The sequence below is a fragment of the Natrix helvetica genome (genome assembly GCF_964273705.1).
Source record: "Natrix helvetica genome assembly, chromosome: 1".
Taxonomy (NCBI): domain Eukaryota; kingdom Metazoa; phylum Chordata; class Lepidosauria; order Squamata; family Natricidae; genus Natrix; species Natrix helvetica.
Window position 1 is genome coordinate 241,541,415 of NC_138548.1, and position 27,498 is coordinate 241,568,912.

Here is a 27,498-nt window from a genome sequence, read left to right on the forward strand (position 1 = left end):
TTCCTTGGAATTGTTTTCTATGTGAGTAAACTTTGGTGAAAAAAATAAGCTTCCATTATCAATGTATTCAACAAATTCATATTAGCTAACACAGTGATGGCGAACCTATGGCACGCGTGCCACAGGTGGCACGCAGAGCCATTTATCAGGGCACACGAGACGCTGCCCTGTCAGCTGGCCAGTGAACATGCATGCGCTGGCCAGCTGAGTTCACCCTTTTTTAAAGCCATTTTTCGCCCTGCCCAGGCTCCAGAGGCTTTATAGGAGCCTGGGGAGGGTGAAAACAGCCTCCCCGCCCCCCCGGACTCCCTTCGGAGGCGTCAGGGAAGCCTCCAGACAGTCCCTGAAGCCTTCGGAGTGCTCAAAACGATCCTCCGAGCATGTAAAAATGGGGGGTCACGCCTGTAGTGCGTGCATGCGCACTGGGGGTCGCGCATTGCATTATGGGTGCGGCACGCCCACACGACCCCCCTGCGCTCCCCCCACTTATGGCACGCGAGCCAAAAAAGATTCGCCATCGCTGAGCTAACATAAGCATGAGCAATACTTTATCCCTGATAAATTTGCCTTCTTGCCTTTTCTTAGCTTCACAGCTCGTATGGCAGGAGCGGAAAGGTTCAGCAATGTAAAAAAGAAACTACAGTACGAGCAAGAAAAGTAGTAGGCTAAGCCAATGCTCCAAAAGTCTGAAAACCATTTGCTGAGTCACATCACAACATGCACACAACAAACTAAACTGCGGTCTCAACACACAGTTTTGAACACAACCTTTGCATTGCTTTACCTTGGAATGGGTCTGATAAACAGTGGTCCAACATCATGTACTTTATTGACTTTGAAAGCTGCAAAAATACCCATTTCAATAAAATTCCTTATCATCAATTTAACATTCCCTGTTTCTCTTTCTTTTTACTGAATATGCTAGGAGTATGGGGACTTAGAAGCACACAATTAGAACAGTCAAATTCTGATCGAGCTTGACTGTCAATTGACTTGACCGAGCTCAGCGCTGCCCAAACTTAGACCATGGCTCTTGACCAACAGGAAGCACCTGTTCTGAGATAAATAATAGAAACCTAAACCGAATCACCACTTGACTTCAGAAAAAGTAGGTAGCCTAAAATAAACATAGCTTCTAGGACGTTCTCACTCCAATCTATCCTCTCTGGTTTCATACATTACCTTCCTGGTCAAGGTAATGATAAAGCCATCCCTTGCTGGAAGAATAAAGCAAAGAGAAGTTTCTGCTCTGCAGTGATGCCCTGTAGCAGAATTTAATTGGGAGATACTGGACATATGTAAAGATCAAATAAAAATAAATGGCAATCTGTATCACAATGTTATCTTGCCATCTGCAATAATTTTTTGTAGTTATTGCAGGTAAGAATAAGTAGAAAGATATTATCAATAGAAGAGAATATTTGCAGCTCAGGGTTAAATTGTGGAGTCCTAGATGCTCCCTGTTGTTTGCTTGCAGACGTTTCATTCTCTGAGTACGTAACCTCATCAGTGCTAGTGACTCTGGTGTTAGCTCCATGTTTTTATAACAGTACAATAACTTGCCCTGACAGTATTGATGGGTGTGTGTGACCCCACACTCAGGTAGCTAACACCACACTCAGTACCACTGATGATGATACCTAGTTTGGTAATGAAATGTCTGCAACCAAACATCCAAACTCAAGGGAGCATTTAGGACTATAGAAAGTTATCAATTGCATAGAAACCTCAAAAACCTGCTTTCCAAAGTTCCAAGATTCTCAACTCAATTTGAACAGCACACATCAACAGCATTTCGTCTCACATTATAAGGCATCTTATGCTTATAAAATCTCAGCATCAGCAAAATCTCTAATCTTGCTTCCTTCCCATTTCTTCTGTGTAAGCAACAGCATGCAAAATGTGTATATGTGTGCATGTGTGCGTGAACAGATTGGGGACCTACAAGTGGTCTGAACCACATCCTATAGCAATTTCTCAGAACACATGGCTTATTTAAGCAATGATCTACACATGTCACATTTTACATGGAACTGGTAGAACTAAATTCCATATAGAATTTTCCAATGTGTAAAAACCTCCTGCATTACATATATATGTATATGATAAAAAATTGTTGTTAAAAATGAGGCAGCGTTCTCCTCTGAGTGGCATCTGTTGACATTTGGCAAGTTGAAAAACATACTGTCTTTTCATGACTTCTTGAGAACATTGTTCTGCAGTTCTCCAAGGTTGATTTCCTGCATCTGCTGATAATATTTGGCAGAATGAAAAGCATACTTTCTTCCCAGGTTTTTGAGACACTAGTTCAAACAAGTTAATTGCTACTTCTGAAGTTTCTAGAGATCAACGCTTAACCTGAACCCAAACTTACTTGATAGCTGTTAGTCCCAGCTCCAAACCAATGCTGTCTTATATATCATACCCTCTAGTTTCCATAGAAAGTTGGAAGTATGTCTTACATACAATCCTTTAAGACAAACCTTTTATATGGCGCTTTATATAAGGAGCTGAGAAGTGTGGAAACTTCATTATTTGGAAGAAAAATAAGGAACTATTTTTCGTAAGAGAATCTATTCAGGAGAATGAATATATACTGTATATATATATATGTATATATTTACATACATACATACATACATACATACATACATACATACATACATGTATTCATTCTCTTGAATGTTAAAATTCTCTGGTCTTTCAAATCATATAGCTAAAGTGTACAAGTACAGGAAAAAGCATGGAGTTGTGGTTTTCGATATACTCCTCTGTATTGCCGAGTAACATGAGTAAAGCCAAGACTCTTGAAAAAGAGCCCCATACCATATTTCTCTGGTTGCTAACTACTGTGGTTTGTTTCTCCTTCTAATATCCATGGGGACAGTAGAGTCAAATGAGATGGAGGAAGAATGCTTATCTGCCTTGGATCTCAATAATGTCTTAGGTTAAAAAAGCCCACGCTTGTCGGAGACTCCTTAACAGTTACTGTGATCAAATTAGCTGTCACATCTGTGACAAAAACATGTTCAATAAGACTCCGGGTAGGTTTCCAGTCTTGGCTAGTCTGGATGGAAACAGACGTATTCTGGTCTGCTCCAGGAAAAGAAGCAGAATCTCTGTCAGAATCAGAACTAGTCTCCTCTTCTCCGGTGCTCCCTTCTGACATGCCTGAAGTCTTGTCTTTTGTGGGGCATCCCTCCTGGGCACAGGTGGCATTACTCTTGGTGGCTACATCTCTCTCACTAATGGCTGCTCTTTGTGCCGGTTTCTCACCTTTGCAAGGGTCTGCATCTGTTGATGTTGCCCCTGTGTTGGCGATGTTCTGGCCACTCCCAGGTCCGCTGCCCTTGGATGCGCTTGTCTTTGTTGCTAAACTGTTGCCGCTGCCTTTGCCAACTGCCCCGCAGCCATGGTAGGAGATATGGCTACTGCTGGCGGAGTTTGCCCCATTCTTCACACTTTGCAGGTTTAAAGCTTGTAGGTTGAGCTCTTGATTGCAAGATGGCTGGCTGCTGGGAGAGCCAGAAGGAACTTTGTTGCCATTGTGCAAGTTTCCCATCTTTTGTTCCCCCAAGAAATGGCCACTCGGTCTCTTGGTCACTTTGGATCCTTGCACAGTCAATTCCAGGTTTCCAGAACCTTTCTGGTTTTTTAGTTTTAAATCCAAACCTAGGCTGTTCTTGCAGGACATAGCTGACTTCAGAGTCAGTCGTCCCACTGCAGAGGCATCTGTGGAGCTCTGGTTCTGTGACATCCTACTCATATAGTGGACAATGGAGCTTTGCCAGCTGATACCACAATTTGGGCTTCCAACGGTAGTATTCTTCACTAGGCTGGAGAGGTTATCATTGGAGGATGCTCCAGAACAAAAGCCACCAAAGGCACCTTGTGCTTCCTTCATGTGGGATTTAAGCATGGCAATGCCAGAACTTTGAGCACTGTGTTGTGGCTGCATCTTGCTTGCCAATTTGGACCCCCCTCCCCCTCCCAACTCCTTTCTATTTGTTTTAAGCACCTTGGTAAGGTTGACTGTCCTCTTGGTTGTCTTCTGCTCTGTAGGCAGTGGCTTCCGCCCACGTTTCTTCCTAGCCGAGTCCTTGTTTTCAGGTTTGGCAACTAAAATCTGAGCTTTCTTTTGAGGCACTGGGTGACTCTCCCTGTTCCGCTGACTTCTCTTTGTCTCAAGGTCACTTTCATCCTCTTCCTCAGAAGAGGAAGTTGAAGAGGAGGTAGAGGAGGAAGAGCTGCTGGATTTGCTCTTGGAGGGTGCTTCAGGTTCCTTTAAATATAGACATAACAGAACGACAGCAACATGAATACGGCCCACTTATTCAATAATCTTGCCGAAGCTTTATTCTCTTAAATAAGATTTACATAATCAATTTTCTATCTGGAAAACAATTTACTTTTCAAAACCAACATAATTTGCTTTTAATAATTTGCTTATTATATTTCAATATGTAAAAGTTTCTTGTTACAGACTTGTATTTTCTTAAATAAAATTAGATACTGCCAATGACAAATAAATATGGACTCCAAGTGATAGGAGTCAAAGTAGACCATACAAGAGATTACTAGGCACCATAGCAGGTGAACTCAGCTACCTACAAGCAACAATGCCCCCGTGACTGTAATTTCAATGGGTCCTATAAATCACCATTACTTACAACATTTTTTCTTGGTCTGCCTCTCGGTCGTTTGCCTCTTTTCCGATTTTGTACCTCTTTCTCATGTTCCCTGGGAAGACAGAAAGTTATCATCTTATTTTATTTTTTCAGACAAATCCACTATAAATTTCACAGAATCTTGTGACCCCTCCAGACTGAAATCTTTCTCACTACATAGGAATAGGGATTGCCAGCACAACACAAATGTGCTTGTTTCTTATGTAAGAGAACGCTGTATCACAAATCACCACAGTTCAGTTGATAGAATTTGGTCACTGCGGTGGCTCAGTGGCTAAGACGCTGAGTTTGTTGATCAGAAAGGTTGGCAGTTCAGCAGTTCGAATCCCTAGCACCGCATAACAGAGTGAGCTCCCGTTACTTGTCCCAGCTTCTACCAACCTATCAGTTCGAAACCATGAAAGAAAAAATGCAAGTAGAAAAATAGGGACCACTTTTGGTGGGAAGGTAACAGTGGTCTGTGTGCCTTTGCCGTTTAAGCATGCCGGCCACATGACCACGGAGACGTCTTCGGACAGCACTGGGTCTTCGGCTTTGAAATGGAGATGAGCATCACCCCTTAGAATCAGGAGCGACTAGCACGTATATGTGAGGGGAACCTTTACCTTAATCCTTCATTACACTTTAATGGATCATTTTGTTGTAGTGAAGACTAGGTTCAATGAATTCTTCTCTATTATGCTGAAATATTTTGTCACTCCCTCCAAATATTTTGTTAGCAGAAATAAATTATTCTGATTTTTTTACCTTAGAAATTATATTTCTAATATTAATGTCACAATTTTAAATGTATTAATGATATTACTCCCTCTAGAGAAATTTTTAAAATAAAATACTAACTATACGATTTGACTAAACTATATGATTTAACTATACAAAGAGATAAAAAACCACCATTGTGTTACATATCAAATATACACACCACATATGCAGAAAGATATGATCAAAAGTAATGGTGATGGTTGCTTAGATGCAAAACAGAAACAAACCCATAAACAAAAACATTTAAAACAATTAAATGTGGAAAATTGCTACGGAAGTCCAATAACTGCACTAGATTTCAAAAGATGAATGTTTCCAAACAGGAAGAACAAATCTATCCAGATTATTTGAGCTTACTCAAAACCACATTTGAAGCTCAGCTTGCATCTCTACAGCAAGCAATGAAGTAAATATAGCTAATCCAGTGGTATCGAAGAAATGGTAAAAATATTGTTTCTGTGAGAAAATGGGGGTGTAACGTATGCTTGTGTAGGGCAATGTATTTACTGGATTACAAAGAATTATTAAGGACTTTTCAGAAACAGTTAATGATAATTTCTTTGCACCTGTCTTTATTACAGAAATAGATTGGATGTATCAGCCAGTAGTTATATTTTCAAGTTGGGAATCCAGGGAAGAACCACTACAGAATATTACAGAAATAAAGGATGAAAGTACTGATATTCTAACAAAAATATTAACACATTTTATAGTACCATTAGCAGAGATTTCCAAAGTGGTCAAGGCAATATTCATATTCAGAAGAGCTGCAGAGAATAAGGCTAAATAGATATTTAGACTAAATCATTAGAAAAAATATTTCAAATATTTGGACTTTTAAAAAGTTATTTTGAGAATCTACAGGCAATATTTAGAGGTGCAGCGAGTGATGAGATAGCGTGTTATTAATTATTTGCGAAGTACACCGGTGGATATAGATGATCCAGGAGATACTGTTTACTTTCAAAAGATCCTGATGAAGTCCTTTATGAAAGATTCCCATGAAAATATATCAGCTGCTAGAGCAGTGGGTCTCAACCTTCCTTTAATACAGTTCCTTCAGTTGTGGTGACCCCCCCAACCATAAAAGTATTTTATGTTTTCCGTATTTTTTTCAAAAATATGTGTTTTCCGATGGTCTTAGGCAACCCCTGTGAGGTGACCCACTTAGCGAGGGCTGTAAAGCACTGTGAAGTGGTATATAAGTCTAAGAGCTATTGCTAAGTGCTAAGTGCCTTTATACGTTCTCAGACTTTTAGCAATTGTCTAGTCTCTTCCAGAACTGCCTTATGCAAACTGTTCCAATATTTTTTCCTGGTAAATGGGGATAAATTTATCTTTAAAGTAATACTGGAGCTATTTATTTTGATAATGTCAGTCTAATGTCAGTCTATTTACAATCTTTACACCATTCCAGTATAGTTGAGATTCCATTCCATTCCATATGATTTATACATCTCAGCAAATTCCTATATCATTAATGGAGTTTTGCCCAAGCTGTGCAAGATTCAAGGATGTCCTTTATCTCCTTTGCTTTTTATTGTAGTCTTGGGTTTTTTTAAATAGAGACATCAGAAAAGATTTAAAAAAATATTAACTGTAAAGGTTTAAAAAAGAAACATATGAGCTTTTGCTAATGATTTAGTTTTGTTTCTGAAAAACCTCTAAAATGGAATGGAATATGTAATAAAGAAACTGAGTCACTTTGGTACCTTAGCTGGCTTGAAATTATATAAACAAAAAACAAAAATATTGGTTAAGAATATGACTGTACAAGGTCATGAAATTTTAGTAAGGAAGTCAGGCTTTAAAGTGGAAAAATGTCAAATATCTAGGGATTATATTACTAATACAAATTCTAAATTATTTCAGAGTAATTATGTGATTTACAAACAGTCCTCAAGCTTTCAACTATTGCAGCAGCCTTAGGATCACATGGCATGGATTTTCAATGTTTACACCATTCCACCTCTTACCCAACTGGCCATTTTCTCTTATATATGTTACTGTGAAAGTCTGAAATCTGGTGAATGTCGACATTCACCGGTGAATGTCGACATTCACATAGTTGCTTGGTGTATGTCCGAAATATATACCCTTATCCTCTCGACACCCTTACCCTAATACTCTTATCCTGTCGACACCTCGGCTCCTCGCTTCCTTTTAAGCGTCTTCTATTCGCGGACTTCTTTTTTTTAAAAAAACCTGTGATCCTGCGCGGTTAGAACGAGTAGTTTCCAGGACCGCGAATTGAAAAGCAAAAGTAAAGCATTACGCTGACTCGTTATATATATGTCACCATGAAAGACCGAAATTGGTATGTGTCGACATTCACCGGTGAATGTCGACATTCACCAATTTCGGTCTTTCATTCACCGGTGAATGTCGACATTCACCAATTTCGGTCTTTCACGGTGACATATACAACAATTATAATACTTTAAACTTTAAAACAGATTAGTGCAGTATTCTATAGCTGCATCCCCAAAATTTATACCCGCAGATATTCTGTGATTGCAATTGGATTAATAAGCAACCATCAAGCAACACAAAGAGATGTAAAAAATTTAGCTCTATACTGACTTGTTTGGAGTAAAATGGTAGAAACAAAATAGTATGAATACAGACAACCCAATGATTTACATAAAACACCACTCCATGTTATTGCTTCATTATTATTGCTTTTGGGATATTATTACAATGAATATTTTTTTAAAAAATGGAAACACAATGCATATTACTTAATATTAATATACGTTAACACATCAACATTATAATTTTGATAATATATTGCTCAAAATACAAATTTTGATAAGCAAGTGTTGCTGCAGATCTGGTCACAGTCTTCTTTCTAACATTGTATGAATTAGTCACCAATCCCAGAAGTCCATAGTTATTATTACTTTTATATTAAACAAATGTATAGTTCTTGATAGTTTTCAAATACTGCAGGTATTTAAGAAATTTTGTGAGAAGGGACAAAGAAAACATGAAAAGAAATAAAGTTTTATGACATTATAGGAAATGATTAAACAGCAAGATTGTTAAAAGAAAAAGGAATAAATATAAAGTTGTTTTATTTGATCAAGGTTAAAATAGATATGCTATTCTCTCTGGCAACTCTTAATGGACTTTTGCTGATCAGGACTGAATTACAAGGCTTTAAGAATTTATTTATAGATAAGAGATTGGATATGGTTATTTGTTGTATTTTAAGAGAAGATGATAAATCACTCAAATTGTTTCTACATACTGTGGTGAAGAGAAAACTCATTTCCTTATATACTTTTTTCATTTTCTTTATTATATTTATTTTTCTTTCTGTTCTATTTTTAATTTTCTGTACTACTTTTTCATTTACCCTTCAGTTCGCATTAGTTTTTATTTGTCTAATTGTAATTTTTAATGAAATAATTATTTTAAAAAAGAGATAGCAATGGCTTCTGGATAAAACAACATATACCTGAATTGAATACATTGTCAAGAAATGCTCTGATAAATCAAACTACATTTTAAAAAGACTGACTGATTCCTTCAGAATGAATTGATCTAAAATAATATAATATGAAAGAATCAATTTACTCAAAAAAGTGTATATCTCAATGGAAGTTTTTTATTGATAAAAGGGTCCACAGTATATATTTCAGAGCTGTACACTGAAAATATTAGGAAGAAGTGCTTTGCAAGTGAAAAGAATGACTTTTAAAACAGCCTTATTTCTACCCATTATCCTGATATCCACAGTTTTAAGGATTTCCCTAATTAATGGGTTTTAAAAAAAACCCACATACAACCCCCCCGCCCCCAATTTGTTATTGAGGAAACTAAAAGAAAAATCTAGCTCAGAAATGAAGCCAAAAATCAAATGGGTCCTTGGTGCTCTCGAAGCTTGTTTTTTTCTTGCAGACATTTCATTACTCAAATTAGGTAACATCATCAGTGCTAAAAAATAAAGACATATAAAAGGCTTTCTCAGCATCCAAATAAATTATAGCTGTTAAGACTCTACTTATTTTGTAGTACAGCCCAAACATAATTAAAAACCTGATTATGTCAGAAGCTTGAAATTCCTGTATAAATCTAGCCTGAGCTATGTGCACGATAAAGAATAAGCTGTAATCTACCGACTAAGGCAGCTATTAAAATCTTAGCATTCATATCTAGCAAAGAAATATAATTAGAATACATAGTTGAATCCATGTCTGGCTTGGAAATAGCTATAATATTTATTTCATCAAAAGGGAAACAGGAAGTAGATTTGGGGGGGGGGGGGATCTACAAAAGCAGCAACTACCAAACATTCCACAAGCTGAGAGACAAACTACTTACAACAACTTTTAAAATATCAGACACCATTAAAAAGATAAAAATAGATAAAGCACCAGGTATGGATGCATTCTCGAATCAAAATTATAAATGCATTAAAGACAATTCTTACAATCACTGAAGGATTCTAATGAATATTACTTTGCAGGACTCTACAATGCCTGTGTCTTGGAAAGAAGTCAATACTGTTTTATTGCTAAAAGAAGAAGTCTCTAACAAAAAAAGTCTGAATGAATCTCGTTAAATAATGATCATAAACTTTTTACTGCAATATTGGCTGAAAAATTGAGAAATATTCTACAGATCTTTATTCAACATCAATCTAGGGTTCTGCTGAAAAGGCAGCTAAGTGCCTTGGATATTACTGAATATTTACAATATTCAGCATTAATATTTTTGGATGTGGAGAAAACTTTTGACTATTTAGTTTGGGTCTTTATGTTTAAAGTTTTGGAAGATATGGATATGGGGGAGAAATTCATTTAAGGGATTAAATCGACTTATACATGTCATCAAACACATATTATCATTTATGGAGATTTGCAAGATTCAAAAGGGCAGAAGACAAGGATGTCCTTTATCTTCTCTGCTTATTTTAGTCTTGCAGGTTTTGAAAGGAGACAACAGAAAAGATGAAAAAATGTTGGGTATGAAGGTTTCAAAAATATATGAACTGAGAGCTTTTGCTAATGATTTAGTTTTGTTTCTACAAGACACCCCTCCCCTATGGAATGGAATATTTAATATTTATAACTATTTTATATTGAATTAATTTAATTTAAAGAAACATAATGACTTAGGTGCCTTAGCTAGTTTTAAAATATATAAACGAAAAGAAAAAAAATGGTAAAGAATATGATTGCAGATGATCATAAAATTTTAATAAGAAAGTCAAGCTTTAAGGTGGAAAAAAGGTAAAATATCTAGGGGTTATATTGACTTAATACAATTTTAAAATTATTTCAGAACAATTATGTTGTTTGGGATGACATTAATAAGGATTTATCGAGGATAAACTGAAGTTATTGATCTTGGTAGAATTTCTGAGGTTAAAATGAATGTTTTACCTTAGATGATCAGTGTTTTACAAATATTGATGATCAAGCAATGGCAAAAAGATATTTCTAAGTTCATATGGCAAAGGAAAAGTCTGAGAATCAAGTATAAATGGTTGCAAGATGCAAAAGACAGAAAAGGTCTACTGGATTTAAGATTATACTGTAGTTTGGTGCATGCTGCTTGGTTTGGATGAAGGGTTGGGTGACCCTAAAAATAAAAGATTATTAGATCTGGAGGGCCATGAGTTGAGACTTGGCTAGAAAGGCCATGGATTGAGATTTGGGTGCATTGTCCAACATTAAACCTCACAGTGGGTCTCACACGGTTAAGATAAATACAGATTTTAAGAAACATTTTGTTAGGCATGCCATCTTAAAAATTTGGAATAAATATAAAATAAGGTTCTCTCTTAAGACAACTTATTGGTTGTCACCCCAAGAAGTCTTTAAAAAAAGAAAAGAAATGATAATTAGACCCACCTGGTGGACCTACAATGAAATAAGTTTTATTCAAGGTAAACTTAACCTGAAGTTGAAAAAACTGACCTTAGAAGGCGGGGTTTGTCACTCTACAATTAAAAGACTTAACTTAAATAAGAAATAACTTAAATCTTATATCTTGATTTAAGTTTGAACTTGTAAAAAGGGAATTTGAAATCCCATTGTATGCTAATGATGAACAATGTTATTGCTATAAAATGTTGTTGAAATTGAATTTGGGAAATGAGTATGTGGCAAGGACTGTCTGACCTCATGGGCAAAGAACTTTGGTTACAACATAACACTTGATCAATGGGAAAACATATAGACAAATGGACTGAAGTTTACATTGAACTATAAGATGAAAAAAACATTTTATTCAATGATGCATCATGGGTATTTCACACCCAAGAGATTTATGGATAAGAGAACTTCAAATATACTTTAGAAATCTAATACTTTTATCATCACTAGTGTACTTGTGAGAAAATAAAGAAACACTGGGGACCAGATCTTTATTTTATTTTCAGAATATTTTTGAAATAAATATAAAACTGAAATCAGAAGCCTTTCTTCTGGGTTTGATAAAGAACTTGAAAGAAAGTTTGGAACTTTATTATTATATATGTTGGCAGTGGTGAGAATTTTATTTGCTCAATGATGGTAAGACACAATTCCCACAATGGAAAAATGATGATCTAATTGGTGGAGGTAGCAAAATTTACTGTTTTAATTAAAGACAAGAACTAATCTAGCTTCGTTTCCACCTGGAAAACATTTCCGGACTTTTATGCTTGAAATGGGGGGGAAAATGAAATTTTGATTTTAACTTTTGATTATTAGATTTTGTTGTTATAGAAATGATTTGAATTAATTGGAAATGTAAAAGATTGAGGTTCTAATTCTTCTTGTATTCCACTGCACTGAAAAAAAAATCAGAAGCCACTACGTTTTCCTTTTTCTTCCTTCATCTTTGCACTTTTTCTTTTTCTATCTTTCTTGATTTTTATTTCTATGTGCATTTTATCTCATTATAAACTTTAACCAAATTCTACTAAAATTTTGTATGTGCTAAAAATTTTTAGGGATACAGATATATTTGAAAAAGTTCCATTATATACCTTTAGTAAGTTAAAAAAGATAAGATCCTTTCGTACCAATAGGGCCATTGCCTTTCACATTCAAAGATTTCTCAATGATTTAAGAAGGATCAATATGGCCAATGTGCAAGCCTCCTCTCCCCCTTTAATCAGGTTAAAAAGAGTTCTGCAATATTCTGCTTTTGGCCTAATTCATAAGGAAAAGAAATAATAAAACTCCCCCCCCCCTTTTCTCCAGTCAAGGAGGATTAAAATAGGGAAATCCCCAATCAAGAGTCGTGGAAAATGACTAATCAGGTCAACAACCAAGTGAAAGTAGTGGATGGTGTGGAAAGCCAGAGTTGGTTTCATTTCCAACCAAAGTATGAGTGATACATGGAGCTGAAGTATATGAAAAGTTTCATTTTCTGTAAGCCTACTATATGTCCCCCACAATTTAGAATAAAAATTTAACAGCTATTAATAGATCTGAAATGTATTATTTTCTGTGTGAAATAGATGATATAATATTACATTATTTAAATTTAATTGAGTCTAAAGGCCAGTAATTTACAAAATTCTCCCCTTTCTGAATATCATTATCTGGTATAATATAATAAAGACTTTTATTTTATTCTGTTCTACTCTACTCTATTCTCTGCGAGATTGATGTATTTCCTTCAAGAAATATATAAGTGGCATACATTAGATTCCTTCCTCTTAATTTTTCAAATAAGTCAGTGAGATAGATTGACCTAAGAAAGTCAGACAATCAGCTTCTATTCTGAAAATGGATTAGAATCTGGAATTCCCTAATTCTGGTCCAACGTTAAACCATTACATGATTACCAGCTTTACTTCATTTTTGGCAGAGATCAAAATTCTATACTGCTCAGATAGAGGGAAGTTATAAACAGATAATAATTATTTAACTTTCTCTTGTAACAATTTAACTCAACTAGTTGTTGCTTTGTAAGAAACATATGTAATTCTTCAATCTCAAATAACTGCTTTTCCAGTGGTCAATGTCAAGACAGTGATATAGAAAAATTCTGGTTAAAACAAAAAAAGATACCGCTTTCTGGTCCACCTGCGTAAGAAAAAAACATTTATATTTCAGCAAAGATGCTTTCACAACTGACTCAAAAGAGGCATTTAAAGTTTTGCCTCATAAGGCTAAAGTACAGGAGCATTACAGTATCACGGAAATCACTTGCTTTAAATTTAAAAACCAAAGAATGAGTTATCAGATAAAATATTCAGAGGAAAACATTTTTTTTGTGCATCGGCAAAAGTAGTATATATCCGCAAGGAAGGGTTAGCAGAATACTAACTATCTTACAAAATTAAAATCAAATATCTTATTTAGTAAAATGTTGATCTAACAAAACTATTGATCAAAACTGTAATATTTCTCCCGCCCTCATGTTCTTTAACAAACTATTTACCTTTAGGGAGAATAGGAGTCTGTTTTCTTGCAGAAAAGCAGTTTAAGTGCTTGCCTTTCAAAGGTTTAATTAACATCAGTTCATGTTTGACTGCAGGGAAAAACATCTTAGCATTCCATGTTATTAAGAAGACTGCATTAAATGTTAATATTCAAAGCAGTAGAAATGACATATCCCTGCCGTACTGAAATTTACATGTTGCAACTACCAGTAGCAAAACATGGTGCATCGTATAAGATCTCCTCTACAGATGGGTAGGGGGAAGATGGAAGAATGGGAATTCTACTGATTAATCTTTCTAAAGTAGTATATGAATCTTAAAGAAAACAAAGAACAAGCGAGGAAAAAGGTGGGACCAGGAAAGAGAGGGGAGGGGAGCATGGCTGTTCAATAATCTACCATTTGTAATCTCTCCTTGTAACCAAGGAGATACAGTAAGCTATAACAAGTGCATGCATAATTAGAAAGTACAAATTGCAAAGCCTATGTTTTCTTATTTATAGTAGAACTTCCATAAAAATAATTGGTTGGCCCTTTCAGTTTCATTCCGAATGCCAATCAAATGGAAAGTACACCAGAGTGATATAGCAGGAATCTAGGAACATTTCTCCCCTGAAGGAGTTTAACAGCTTTTAGTAAAGAAAGTGGAAGAAAATAAAGTCCATTTGTTTCATAATAGGCTATTTAAAACCACAAATAACCTCAATGTAAGAATGGGTCAACAAGTCCAGGGAAATGCCTTGTTTTTTCTAATGGTATCCAGGAAGCTGTAAAAAGTTTAAAAGTCTTCCTGCGGGAAAGGGAACATCTGTCCTAATGAAGAGAACATAAAGTACAAACCAGGATAAGTGTAAAATGATAATTCAGTAAGTACCAATCATTATAATTTCACTATAGTACAGGAAAAAAAATAAGGGAACAAAATTAATTTCTTTAAATATATTCAGAGCAAAGAAATAGGAAGTGACTGGGCCATTAAGCAACAGAGGAGTGAAAGGGACACCCAGGAATGTTATTGGGAATGTTGAGGAAATATATAAATTATATTTTCTGTTTGTACCACAGAAAAAATAGAAGAGAGATCTGACTTTCTTAAGGAGGGAACTGTTGCAACTGAAGCAAATTGAGGTACCTAAAGAAGATTCTACATTAGGAGAGAATGTACAGTAACAAACCATTGGGTCCTGATGGTATGTGTTCAAGAGTTAGAACTCAAATGTGGAATCGCTAAACTACTAGCAGAAATGTAACTTGTTCCACATGCTGGGCTAGGTAATAGATGTGGCATCATTCATGGAAGATCTGGGAAATCACAGGCATGATTAGCTTAGCATCTGTTCTTGGAAAATTAGTAGACATGATAATCAAGTAAAACTACATTCAAAGTGTTTTGCTGAAGTATAATAAGCTTGGATTCTCAAAGATAAATTCTGCTTCTCCAATCTTCTGTAGAGCTTTTTGACAGTATCAACAGATTTATGGGTTGGCCCAGCCAATACCAAGGCTTTTTCAGATAAAAATATAATGCCTTGGTAAGGCCGCACTTGGAATAATGCATTCAGTTCTGGTCGTCACGATGTAAAAAAGATGTGGAGACTCTAGAAAGAGTGCAGAGAAGAGCAACAAAGATGATTAGGGGACTGGAGACTAAAACATATGAAGAACGGTTGCAGGAACTGGGTATGTCTAGTTTAATGAAAAGAAGCACTTGGGGAGACATGATAACAGTGTTCCAATATCTCAGGGGTTGTCACAAAGAAGAGGGAGTCAAACTATTCTCCAAGGCACCTGAGGGTAGAACAAGAAGCAATGGGTGGAAACTAATCAAGGAGAGAAGCAACTTAGAACTGAGGAGAAACTTCCTGACAGTTAGAACAATTAATCAGTGGAACAGCTTGCCTCCAGAAGTTGTGAATGCCCCAATACTGGAAGTCTTTAAGAAGATGTTGGATAGCTATTTGTCTGGAACTGTATAGGGTTTCCTGCCTAGGCAGGGGGTTGGACTAGAAGACCTCCAAGGTCCCTTCCAACTCTGCTATTGTATTGTATTGTATTGTATTGTATTGTATTGTAAATATATCCATCCTACTACAGTTAGTCCTTGACTTACTACCACAATTGAGCCCAACATTTCTGTTGCTAGGCGAGACATTAGTTAAATGAGTTTTGTCCCATTTTACATTTTTCTTGCCACAGTAAGTGAATCACTGTGGTTATTAAGTAGTGACACAGTTATTAAGTGAATCCGGCTTTCCGATTGAATTTGTCAGAAGTTCCCCAAAAACGATCACATGACTCTGGGACACTGCAACTGTCATAAATTTGAATCAGCTGCCAAAAGTCTGGATTTTGATCACAGGACCATGGGGATACTGCAATGGTCATAAATGTGAAAAAAGGTCATAAATAATTTTTTCAGTGCTGTTGTAACTTTGAACGGTCACTAAATGAACTGTTGTAAGTCGAGGACTACCTGTATTTTGTTTCATGGTAACATAATGCTAACTGCAAAAATGGAGCAAGAAATAATAAAACCCCAAAAGTCGAAAACAAAGTAAGTTCAGTCCAGTTTTCAAAAACACTGACTATATCTTTCCATACACTTCTATTCTTGCAAACAATTTTTTTCCAGGATGTCAATATACTGCCTTTTGCATTTTAAATTTCTCAACTTTCTTGTGCAAGATCTTACTAACTCCCACCAACCATAAATTTTCTGCTCTGTTCATTCTTGAATCCATTAGAAGAAAGAGGAATAGAAAGAATCATAAGGGATGCGATCCTTACTTTCCTTTGTATAACCCAGGGGTGTCCAAACTTGGCAACTTTAAGACTTGTGGACTTCAACTCCCAGAATTCCCCAGCCAGCTGGCTGGGGAATTCTGGGAGTTGAAGTCCACAAGTCTTAAAGTTGCCAAGCTTGGACACCCCTGGTATAACCAAACCATCAACATATTTCTTTACTAATAATTCACTTAATATTCAACCTACATTAATTCAGCTCCCATTCATGCTTAACGCTGTATTTTCTTCTTTTAAAACTCACACTTAAATGATCACTTCTCTCTGAATTTCTCCCGAGATGCCCAACAACTAAGTGGAAAGTTTGATAGCATTCTTTGTAACTGGTTCCCACCCACCCCCTCCATACATATATCTTTCTCTCATTCCATTTTTTGTAGCACTCATATGTATTTTTTCTTATTCACAGCCCCTTTCATGTCATCATTCTTACAAAGCATTTTTTCAGACATCCTATCAGCATAAATGTGGAACTCCATCTTAATTCATTTTACAGCACTCACATCTTCTTTTCTGGTATTAATTTCCATTCAGTCTCTTGGGAGGCTTATATTTACATATTTGCATGAACACAGGTTATATTGCTTATTTAAAGTCAATGGATTTACTTTCAAGTAGATACTCACCAAGCAATCACTATTCTTTTTTCTCATTTTCATTCCAAATGGCTCAGTAGTGCTTTTCATACTATTATCTTGTTTACATTTCTAACCATTCGTGTCACAATATCCCCCCCCCCCCCCCGATTGCATTCATTCAAAATGTTTTTCTTCAAACTCACCCCTGGTTTCTGCACTCTAAAACGTCTATAACTTGAATTACCACCAATATATTTTTAAACACATCCACCATAACCTAAATAAAACTCTTTTATATTTTCTGACACATTTTAGCCCTTGCATTCATAATCAAATCCACACCTTTACTTTCCTGCATGCATTCATATTGATTCTGATTCAGAAGATCCAGATTTTATTCAGTTGGATATCAGTCTTTCTTTGTTCATACAGAATAGAGAATAACACAGTTAGAAGGGGCTTGGAGGTATTCAACCTCCTGCTTAAGTGGGAGACCTGGGACCCTGTACAATTCCGGACAACTGGCTGTCCAATCTCTTCTTAAAACCTTCTTGTGATGGAACACCCACAACTTCTGGAGGCAAGTTGTTCCACTGATTTCTTTTACTTTCATAATTATTATTCTTTCACTTCATTAATTCATAGTCTTTATTATTTACTCTTCTTCCATTCCAAGCCACAATCTTCCAAATGCATTGGTCATCACAAGATGAACCCATAATTATTGTCTTCCATTGCCCAACATGGTTTTGGTCAATTGAAGCTTTCATATGTTTTGTAATAGAATTACAAGGTTATGCCTTTGCCACATGTAGCATTCCCTACTAATGGCCAACACAATACTGGTCAGTTTGGTATATTTTTGGCAGATAGCCCAAGTGCACCCAAAAGTCCAATTTTACCACTATAACGTACTATATGTCCTGTTCTGTACAAGCCAGAACCACTAAGTTAAGCTAAAACCAGAACCACTAAGCTATGTTGACTTTACTTTGAAAGTCAATATACTCCAGCATGTATTCCACCAACAAATTTAAATGTTGTGCTGACACTGCCTCTTCCTTAGGAATCTCAAAATCTGACAAAATCAAATACTCACTTTATCAAAGACTCTCACGCAAATGAAGCATTCATGAGATAAAACAAGTGTCATATTTTCTACTAATCAAAGGATGTAAAATTATGTCCCTGTTTAGATTTTATAATTTGTAATAACATATCTGGATGTAGTATAGCATTATATGTTATTTTTTGGTAAACTAGTGAATATAAATGTAATATACAAAATCTGTTTTTTCTTTTCGCACTTTTCATTTTTCTTTCCCCCCCAATAATGTTTAGCTTTATATATTGTTATATTTTGTTACGATTGTGCATCTTGGTGATTTGATTATATTCTGTGTTCTTCAAAAATATGATTTTTCTTTTATACATCGGTAACTGGTTAAAAAAAAATTATTTTTCTTTTATACATTGGTAACTGGTTAAAAAAAAGAAAGAAGAGGCAGTGACAAGGAATAAACTGACAATTTTCTCAGTGGAGGGAAGAGAGAGTCTCTCAAGCTTTTTAAATTTCCTAAAAAAATCTTAACTTAGGAGTAAGCAGTAAGCTGCCAGGTTTGCAAATGATATCAAACTAGTCCTCATTTAGTGACCTTGCACAATTGCAGTTGTGGGGAAAAAGTAACTTTATAAACAAGTCTCACATTTATAACCTTTGTAGGTCTGTAAGCAAAGGAAAGCTGAAGTAAAATCATAAGCCCAGTTGTGGTTTCACTTAGCAACCACCTCATTTAATGATCTAACTGTCCGTACCAATTGTGATTGCCAAATGAGGGTTACTTAGATTCAGGTTAGTAAAAGCTCCAGGAGGGTCTCTTTAATAGCAACTGCCCTATGTGCTTTATGGCACTCTCTAGGTGGTTTAAAATGTCACCTATTTCCCCCAACAATCCGGGCCCTTATTTTACTGACCTCAGAAGGATGGAAGGTTGGGTCAACCTTGAGTTCCGCCAGGATTGAACTCCAGTTTGTTTGCAATACTGCATTCTAACCACTGCACCACCAGGGCTCCTCTTTAAAATGAGCAAAGGGCCACTGAAATGGTCTAATGTTGGGTTTAAGTGAATGTAAAGGGATGCATACTTTCTTACTTTAAATCGATGTTGATAAGAATTGAGTTTTTTGTAACTAAGCAGGGGACAAAAAATGCGGCTGCTGCAGCAGACAGCTAAAAGAAGACATTGACTCAACATGTGGCATTGTAAAAAAAACACATCAGTTCAATGTAAAGGATCCTTGGTGGAGGGACCAAAATTAAAACCACCAGTACTGTAAAAGACCTTATACAAATGTATGGCATATCTATAACTGGATTAACCATGGAAGAAGCCAAAATGATCGTATACTATTTTCTATTTCATATATCCAGACTTATGAAGTATATTTCTTTCCGCATTTGCAATTTTTTAATAACTTTTCATTTAGCAAATATCAAATCGGTTTCCATAAACTATGAAATAAAAACAATAAATAAAAACACAAATAAAAACAATTTGTCTTTTTTTTTAAAAGACCAATGAAAGAAATAATTTAAATAACTCAGGGAAGTGAATAAAATCAAGGGAAATTCTGTGCAAAAAGTTAAGTTTTCAATTTCTGGGAAAATTGGAACTTTAAGCCCCAAGCCTCCGTAAAAAAATATTATTTGATATTATCTATTAGTTATGGGAATTGTTTGGTCTAGTGGTTAAAGTGCCAAGCTAAAAGCTAGGAGACTGTGAGCTTTAGCCTTGTCTTAGGCATGAAAGCCAACTGAGGGACTTCGGCCCACACCAGTCACTCTCGGCCCACGCCAGGCTCAGGTAACAAGCTAGTTGGTCAATTGTCACAACCAATAGATTAACATTCATTTGATCCAGGAAAAAAGCAGACCTTGGATTTATGAGAAAACACTAGGAAAAATATGTATTAATTACTGCATCAAATATATCATTTTTAATTTCACATATCTGGTTAAGGAAGATATTGTATCCTGCCCAAAATAGATATTTTAGGTCTTACATTATGTAATTGGAACAGTTGTATTCAGGAACTACACCATTAGTCCTCTGGCCAACTGGCTTCTATACCTAAGGCAGTTAATACCCAGAGGGCAGAACAACATCTGTAATCAGCAAATACAATAATGACAGGTAGGCAGCACATTTCATGGGCAACAATTTCAAACTGTGTACTACTGATGCTATATGCCAGCCACCCAATGGGAGCTACTGAACTCAAACAACATCCAACACACCTTCTGCATCATTACAAAACGGTTCCACGCAGGTAATTGCAACCACCCCTCAGAATTCCCTTCCCCATTCAGACAGCAGTAACTTTGTCCCTTTTGCAAAAACCTCGTGTTCTTCTTTTAGTTCTGGAGCACAATATATAAAGGGAAGGAAGGAAAGTTCATGTAATACAGCTTCCCAAGCAGGGGTTCTGAACAGACTACAAATACCACTTCAGCATTAGGGAGGCCCAGCTGCAGAAGAAATGGCACAGCCACTCTTCCAACCTACAGAAAACAGGGGTTCTCATAAACTGCTAGCAGCACCCTCCAGTGGCTCATTGCACAGGGCTGAACAAAAGACATTTTAAGTTCTACAGGGGGAAGTGCTGGCAAAACACAGCCACTCGTTCTTTTTGACACCTGGGGAGAAAATGACAGGACAAAAAAAGGGAGCACAACATGCTAGAATTGCAAGAGAATTTGTTAGCGAATCATTATATCAAAACAATCAACAGATCCATAAGGAGCAACGTCTCTTTTCTCCCTTAAAACTTTAGGTAGTAATCACAGGAAGCAAGAGCAAAATAAACGCTAGGTTGGCAGAAAAATATGTTCTACGCTACACATGGAAGAGGTCCCTACACAAGGACACTGCATCACAAGATGAAAAATGGCACCAACACATTGATTGCTCCTTATGAGAGGCCACCCTTCGTTTTGCAGCCTCTGCCATCCTTGACTAGGCCAACTTTGCACTCTTGTGGGAGTATCCCATGGCCTCCTGATTATTCTCTACTAATTGATTCAGGCATCTATCCCACCAGTTCACACAGAAGATTTCCCTCAGCACATAGATGAGAACGCACATATCAATTGCTAGTCTTCAGTCTACCAAACTCTTTTATCCTCTTGTTCCACCTTGAAACTAAACAGAGGGAGATATTATGGCAATTATTTCAACTTGATACTTTTCATGCATGTAAACATTCACAGCTACAATGTCTATAAAAAAGCAGCCTTAGTCACTATTCCATTGTAACAAAACACAAACATAGGACATGCATAGGACAATGTCAGAGCTTTTATTGAATGGTCCCTATGGGATAGAGCTGCCTCAGAAAAAACAAAGAGTTGAGTCTTGAGCATTGGAAAGAGTGGCTTAACAGACAGCAGGGCAGCAAATTGTATGACTGTCTGCTCTGGAGGTATGTACATCTGCCTGGAGAGGCTGGTCAATACCTCTCTGAAGAACATCTGGGGAAATCCTGGGTTGTGCCGATAGTCAAAGATTATAATCTCTTTTCTGATTTTGTCCATCAACCTGTAACTGTAGGACAGCAAGGGAAAACATAGACAGTGGAACTGGCAACAGGCAGCAGGAGCCCCATAGCCCCTTGATCTGGATATACACTTAAGTATTTGTTCAAGAAAAGAGTGAATGATATCCTTGATTGCTTAGATCAGTGTTTCTCAACCTTGGGGACTTTAAGTCCCGTGGATTCAACTCCCAGAATCCCCCGGCCAGCATTCTGGGAGTTCAAATCCACAGGACTTAAAGTCGCCAAGGTTGAGAAACACTGGCTTAGACCATCCTCATGCAAAATCAAAATTTTAACTTTGCAAAGCAAAAGTGCTCCTGTACAGCAGTTGTAATGAAGTACCTGATCTTAGCCAATTGAAGGACTCCCTTGATATTTAGGAATGAGGACTTCTACTGCTGGGCATGGGAAATGCTAAAACAACCCAGCCCATTCAAATGTTTCTTACATATATGGCAAAAGGACTTGGCAGAGGTATGGGAAAGAGATGCAGTTTAAGATATGTTCCTCATTTCCATGTTTACCTGTGTATGATGCTGTCTTGTCCTTCAACTTGGAAACAGAATTAGGTGCCAGACAAACGTGTTTGAAATGCCAAGATAAGTACCTGTTGAGGGTTCTAGGCAAAATTAGTTAGTAATGTTCTCCATGTGTGTTGCAAGGTCAGATGGTTTTGTGGACCAGCCTTCCTTTTTGTGCAGAACATCTTTTCTCCATATGTTCCCATCGTTCTTCCATCTGAGCCCTCTTTGCAAAATGTCAGGCTAAAAATACTGCCCATGCTGCACACTTATTCTAAGACATGGTATCTGTCTGAGGCGGATACATTTAGGTTATGCTTGCGAGGTGAACTACAAGTACTAAATTCTGGCATATTGATATCAGTAAGGCTGTTGTCAACCTGGGATAGCAATTTCTGATTTTTTAAATTTCTCCCACTGAAGTCAATGAAAGGGAAATTTCTTGCACCAAATTTTGGACTGACTGGTAGAATATTGCACACAGAAGTGAATGTGCCCATCGTACCCAGCCAAAGCATTCTCTCCTCCCCTCATATGGATAGCCACGATGACAATGTTTTTTACCAGCATTGTACCGGTCATATATCTCCCATTGCTTTGGTACCACAGATCATAAAATCCCTTATCTCATTATTATTACTTTTGAGGGCTTCATTTGTTGGATATCCAAATAGCCCAATTATTATCACTTGAACTATCTTCACTTAAGTTATAAGAATTGCATAGATTAAAAAAGAAAAATAGAGGGAACAAAAGATTTAGAATTTGGAAACATATATAAATTTGTAAAGTTTAAAATAACTCTATTTACTTCTCCTTATGTTGCTATTTTCCTTTGATGACAATTATTTTTAATCACTTTATGATATTATGTAGTAAAATTGCAGAGTAAGGAGAATTAAATACTCCAATATTATTCTTCAGTCCAACAGTGGCCAGAAACCCATAAGAAAGCAAAAGAATGGCATCAACAGCAATATTTATTAATACTAAAGGGACACAGCTAATGAAAATGGAGATTTCAGTTTCTTAGTTGACATTTATTAACAGATCCATCTTTGATTTATTTATTTAATATTTTAAATCCCAGGCCTAGTAGATACATATCATGCAAATAATTATATTGTTTTACAAACAATATAATTTACAAACAATGTAATTATCTTATTTACTCTTCTCATCATCCCCATTTAGAGAATAATTTCTCAGCTTTAATGCATGTAACAGAATAACAGAGTTGGAAGGGACCTTGGAGGTCCTCTAGTTCAATTCCCTGCTCAGGCATTTGCTTATTAGCATTTATATACCACATGCTAAGTTGTTTTTATAAAATTCATATATTTCTGTGCCATTTTTAGCAATCTTTCTTCTAGGCCTATATTATTGGAATTAAAATTTAGATAAAATAACTAAAGAAGAAAGAGGACACAATCAAATCTATAATGTGTTACAGGAGACAGAAGTTGCACTTTTCACTGTGAAACAGCACACAGCTGGGAAGGCATGGCCCAATCTATAAATCTTGTAACATTGTCACTTGCACAGGAAATCAGTTTCGTGTTTTTTCCAAAAATACGTGCAGGAAACTACAGTTGTACAAACTCTGAAAGCAGCTCAAACCTGTACAATCAGCCTCTTGAATCACACTGGAAATTTTGGTGGGAGGATGCAGCGATATATTATTCTTAGAATTTGTATTCCATAAGTGTGATAAAGCATTGAAAATGGTGATGTCAGTATATTTATTTTATATTTAGAGGCCACCTGACTCTAGGCTGTGAAAAGTGCAACTTCTGCTTACATTTTAAAAGTAAGGAACAAAAACAAAAAAACAAAAAACCCAGATGTCTAGAAGTTAAATAATGGCAACTGGATTTCTTTTCTTGTTGTTTCAAAACATTTTGCTGCTTATCCAGGTAGCTTCTTCAGCCTGAGAAAGTTGATTAGGAGGAACTCCTGGAGGATATATGCAGAGTCCCCCAAACTAACTTGTTCAGATTGAAGAAACTACTTGGAAAAGCAGGAAAATATTTTGAACCAACAAGAAAATAAGTTGAGTAACCAGGCCTCAACTTCCAGATGACTTGGCCTGGATGATTGAGAATCTTCATTGACTATAAAAATAGAAGAAATAGTTCATGAATGTCTGGAATGCTCACCCAGGAGAAACAAATTGGGATTCAGAAGCTACCTGTCTTCAGGCCTGGGAGTAAAGCCAAGTTTTCAAAGACTTTGGGAAGATGCTTAGGATGGAACACATAAGGATCTCTGGGGATGCTGTTCCAGAACCAAAGGACAAATCTAAGGCTTATTTTGCATAGCAATACAGACTGCCAATCTAAACATGTATTTCCTCACTTTTGCCAATTCCTTTGACACACTTCTCTTGTATGACCATTGTTTCAGCTTTCCATTCCTTTCCAATTATTGTGCTTATCTGTTATCAAGCTTTGTATTGAGAGAATATATCACTTAGTATCTTCACCTACTTGATTAATTTGGACCATTTTATAAACTTCTTAATGTTCATGCAGCCTGCACAACTACTATATGTTAACAAATGTAAGAAAAAAATTCTTGCCTTTACCCTCGACACAATTCTATCTTTAGCATGCTTCTTTCCAACACCAAACAACCTTTCTCTTGTATGCCAGCTAGTTTAGCTTTACATTTCTTTCCTAATATCATGCATGTTCAATAGTTCCCAAAATCAGTGGCAACTGCATTGGAGCAAAATGGGCAAGTGGACATGATCTGAACCACATCCCTTTTGTATGCACGCACAATCCTCAATGCATGTAGAAAAGGATGGGGCTGGGATTGGCATGACTCGTTCATCAATTTGAACAATCCCACACAGATACTACTGTTTAATATTCAACTATTGTACATTGTATTCAAAGAAAATACTATTTAGTATCTTCTTTTCTGACCAGTAACAATTTTTATAATTTCTCAATGTCCATAAAACTTACATGAGGACCAAGGTCTGTAGGCAGTCTTAAGCATCAAGTTAGCGATTGCAGCCTTCTTCTCAGCATCCAGTGAGACAGACCTAAATCCTCTCTACTTCAATGCTACATAACAGGAACTTTTTTTCATAACAGATTGGTTAGTTTATCAATGTACAGAATGAAATCTACACAGCAACCCCTATGCTCAATACAGAAGCAAAGAAAACATGACACCTGATTAAGCTCTGTCTAAAAGCATCACAAATCAACTTTACACTTGAGCTTTCTTCATTAATCAGGCTCTTAAAACAGTATCAAGGAAAAACAGACCAATGGGCTGCAATCTGGCGGAACAATAGAGTACTCTGTATTGAGTATTCTGTTTCCACAATTCCAGCCCGTCTGGAGTTGTGACAAGCCCTCCTCCCATCTCTCAGCAAGGTTGGTGGCTTACTCACTTCTTCTGGAAGGCCAAGAGGAGTCTTGGATCAAGAATATTCTCTTCAGGTTCCCAGCTGTTGTGCCTAGAAAAAAGGAAAATCACTCACTACTATACCCTGCTTTCTTACAACATACAATTCACAATTAGAGGTTTTGTTTATTGTAGGACTGCATGTTGAGGCAAAGCCTATCCAAAGCGCACTACACACTTTAGCTCTCCCTAATTGGTTGAGCTACTACAACTCCCATAACCCCCATCATGGAAGTATTCCTGCCCTGCTGGCTATGAATAACAAGAGCTGCAATTTAATCAAACCAGAGGGCATCAGAGGGAAAAGCTGGCTTGAAAGTAATAATTAATTAAAGACTGTCTTGGCCAGGGGGCCTAAGAGAACTTGCTGAATAGTAATAAGCACTAGTTTAATTCTGGGCTGAAATTTAATTTTTTTTTCAGCCGCTCAATGAAAAGTTTGTATTTTATGACTGGACCTCTTCAATTTGCTTAATGGAAAAGGCATGGGAGGCAATCAGGGGGGGGGGGGAAAGAGCACACTGAGATGCATTATGGATAACTTGGGCACCTGTGTGGGGAGGGGGCCCCGGGGTGTAAGAAGAGAAGTCAAGCAGGAAAAGGATGAAAGCAGAGGGAAAGTCTGGCTTTCAGAAGCAGCTGGCAGGAGGGGTAAAGGGAGAAGCTCCTATTTTAGTCTGACAACCCTTTCCCCCTTTTTCTGCAAGCGAGGCGGGGGAGGACCCATCACATGCACCAGCGGGAAGATCGGGGTTTCAGAAGCGGGTCAACGGGAGAGCAAAGGAAGCTTTTGCCGTTTCTGCGGAGGAGCCTTGACACTTCTCCAACGGGCTCTCTCCACCCCCGTTACAACCAGGGAGACGGAAAGTCGGCCCCGCGGACTTAAAGAGAAGTTCGTTCTTTAGCAGAAGCGGCAAAAGCAACACATGGAACCCAAGCAGGGAATTCACCCGAAAGCCGGCACCGGCAGAGCGACCCCAATAAAGGAACGACGCAACATTTAACTCACTAAACAAAAGAAGGTCGGGCGAGAGGAAACGCTCAGGGGGGAAGAGTAAAAAAAGAAACAAAACACCCGCAAGGAACGAAGTAACTTCCAAGCGCTCGCAAGTCCAGACGAGGTTGCAGGCGGTTCCCCAGTCCCGGACTTTCCGCCAGTCCCTTTTCCGCTCCGGCTGGCGCTTTGCAGCCGCGCCACTCGGGTCTTGTTTTCGCCCGAGTCCCATCATCCCCAAGCCCCTCAAGCCCCGCCCTGGAGCCCCTTCGGCTCAACGGCTGGCTTGGCGCTCAGCTGCTCGCTTCATTGTCCGACTCACTTGGAAGACCAGCCTCTCCACTTCACCAAATACTCCAGCTTGCCCTGTGAAGAGGGAGATAGGGAGGGGGGGTTGGGAGAGGAGAAAGAGAGAGAGAAAAAGAGGCGCGTTAGAGAGAGGGAGCCGAGGCGGGCGTCGTCGTCGCTGCTTTAGCTGCCTCGCTGGCCCACCTTGCGAAGCCGCTTGCTGAGGATGCACTCGGCGGCGAAGACTTGCTCTCCCACGCTGCTCAGCTCCTCCATGGCGCCCGACTGGCTCCGCTCGGCTCCCTTCTCCTCCTCCTCGGCCGCCGCCGCCTCCGCTTCTTCCGCCAACACTGACTTGCTCTTAGCGGAGCCAGCGTTGTGGCCGAACAAGGCTTAGAGTCCGCGGGAGCGCGCGCTCCCACTCGGCCGTCGCCGCCGCCGTCCCCCCCAGT

General features: G+C 37.6%; 1 protein-coding gene across 1 annotated transcript; it reads right to left on the reverse strand.

Moving 5' to 3' along the window:
- Nucleotides 1-355: 355 nt before the first annotated feature.
- CBX2 (chromobox 2) lies at nucleotides 356-27,498 on the reverse strand. The gene is made up of 5 exons (XM_081932902.1): nucleotides 27,251-27,498; nucleotides 27,081-27,124; nucleotides 25,751-25,816; nucleotides 4,671-4,740; nucleotides 356-4,282 (listed from the first exon to the last, which is right to left on the reverse strand). Exons 1-5 carry the CDS (start codon nucleotides 27,320-27,322, stop codon nucleotides 2,933-2,935), a joined length of 1,602 nt encoding a protein of 533 aa, XP_081789028.1. The 5' UTR covers nucleotides 27,323-27,498; the 3' UTR covers nucleotides 356-2,932.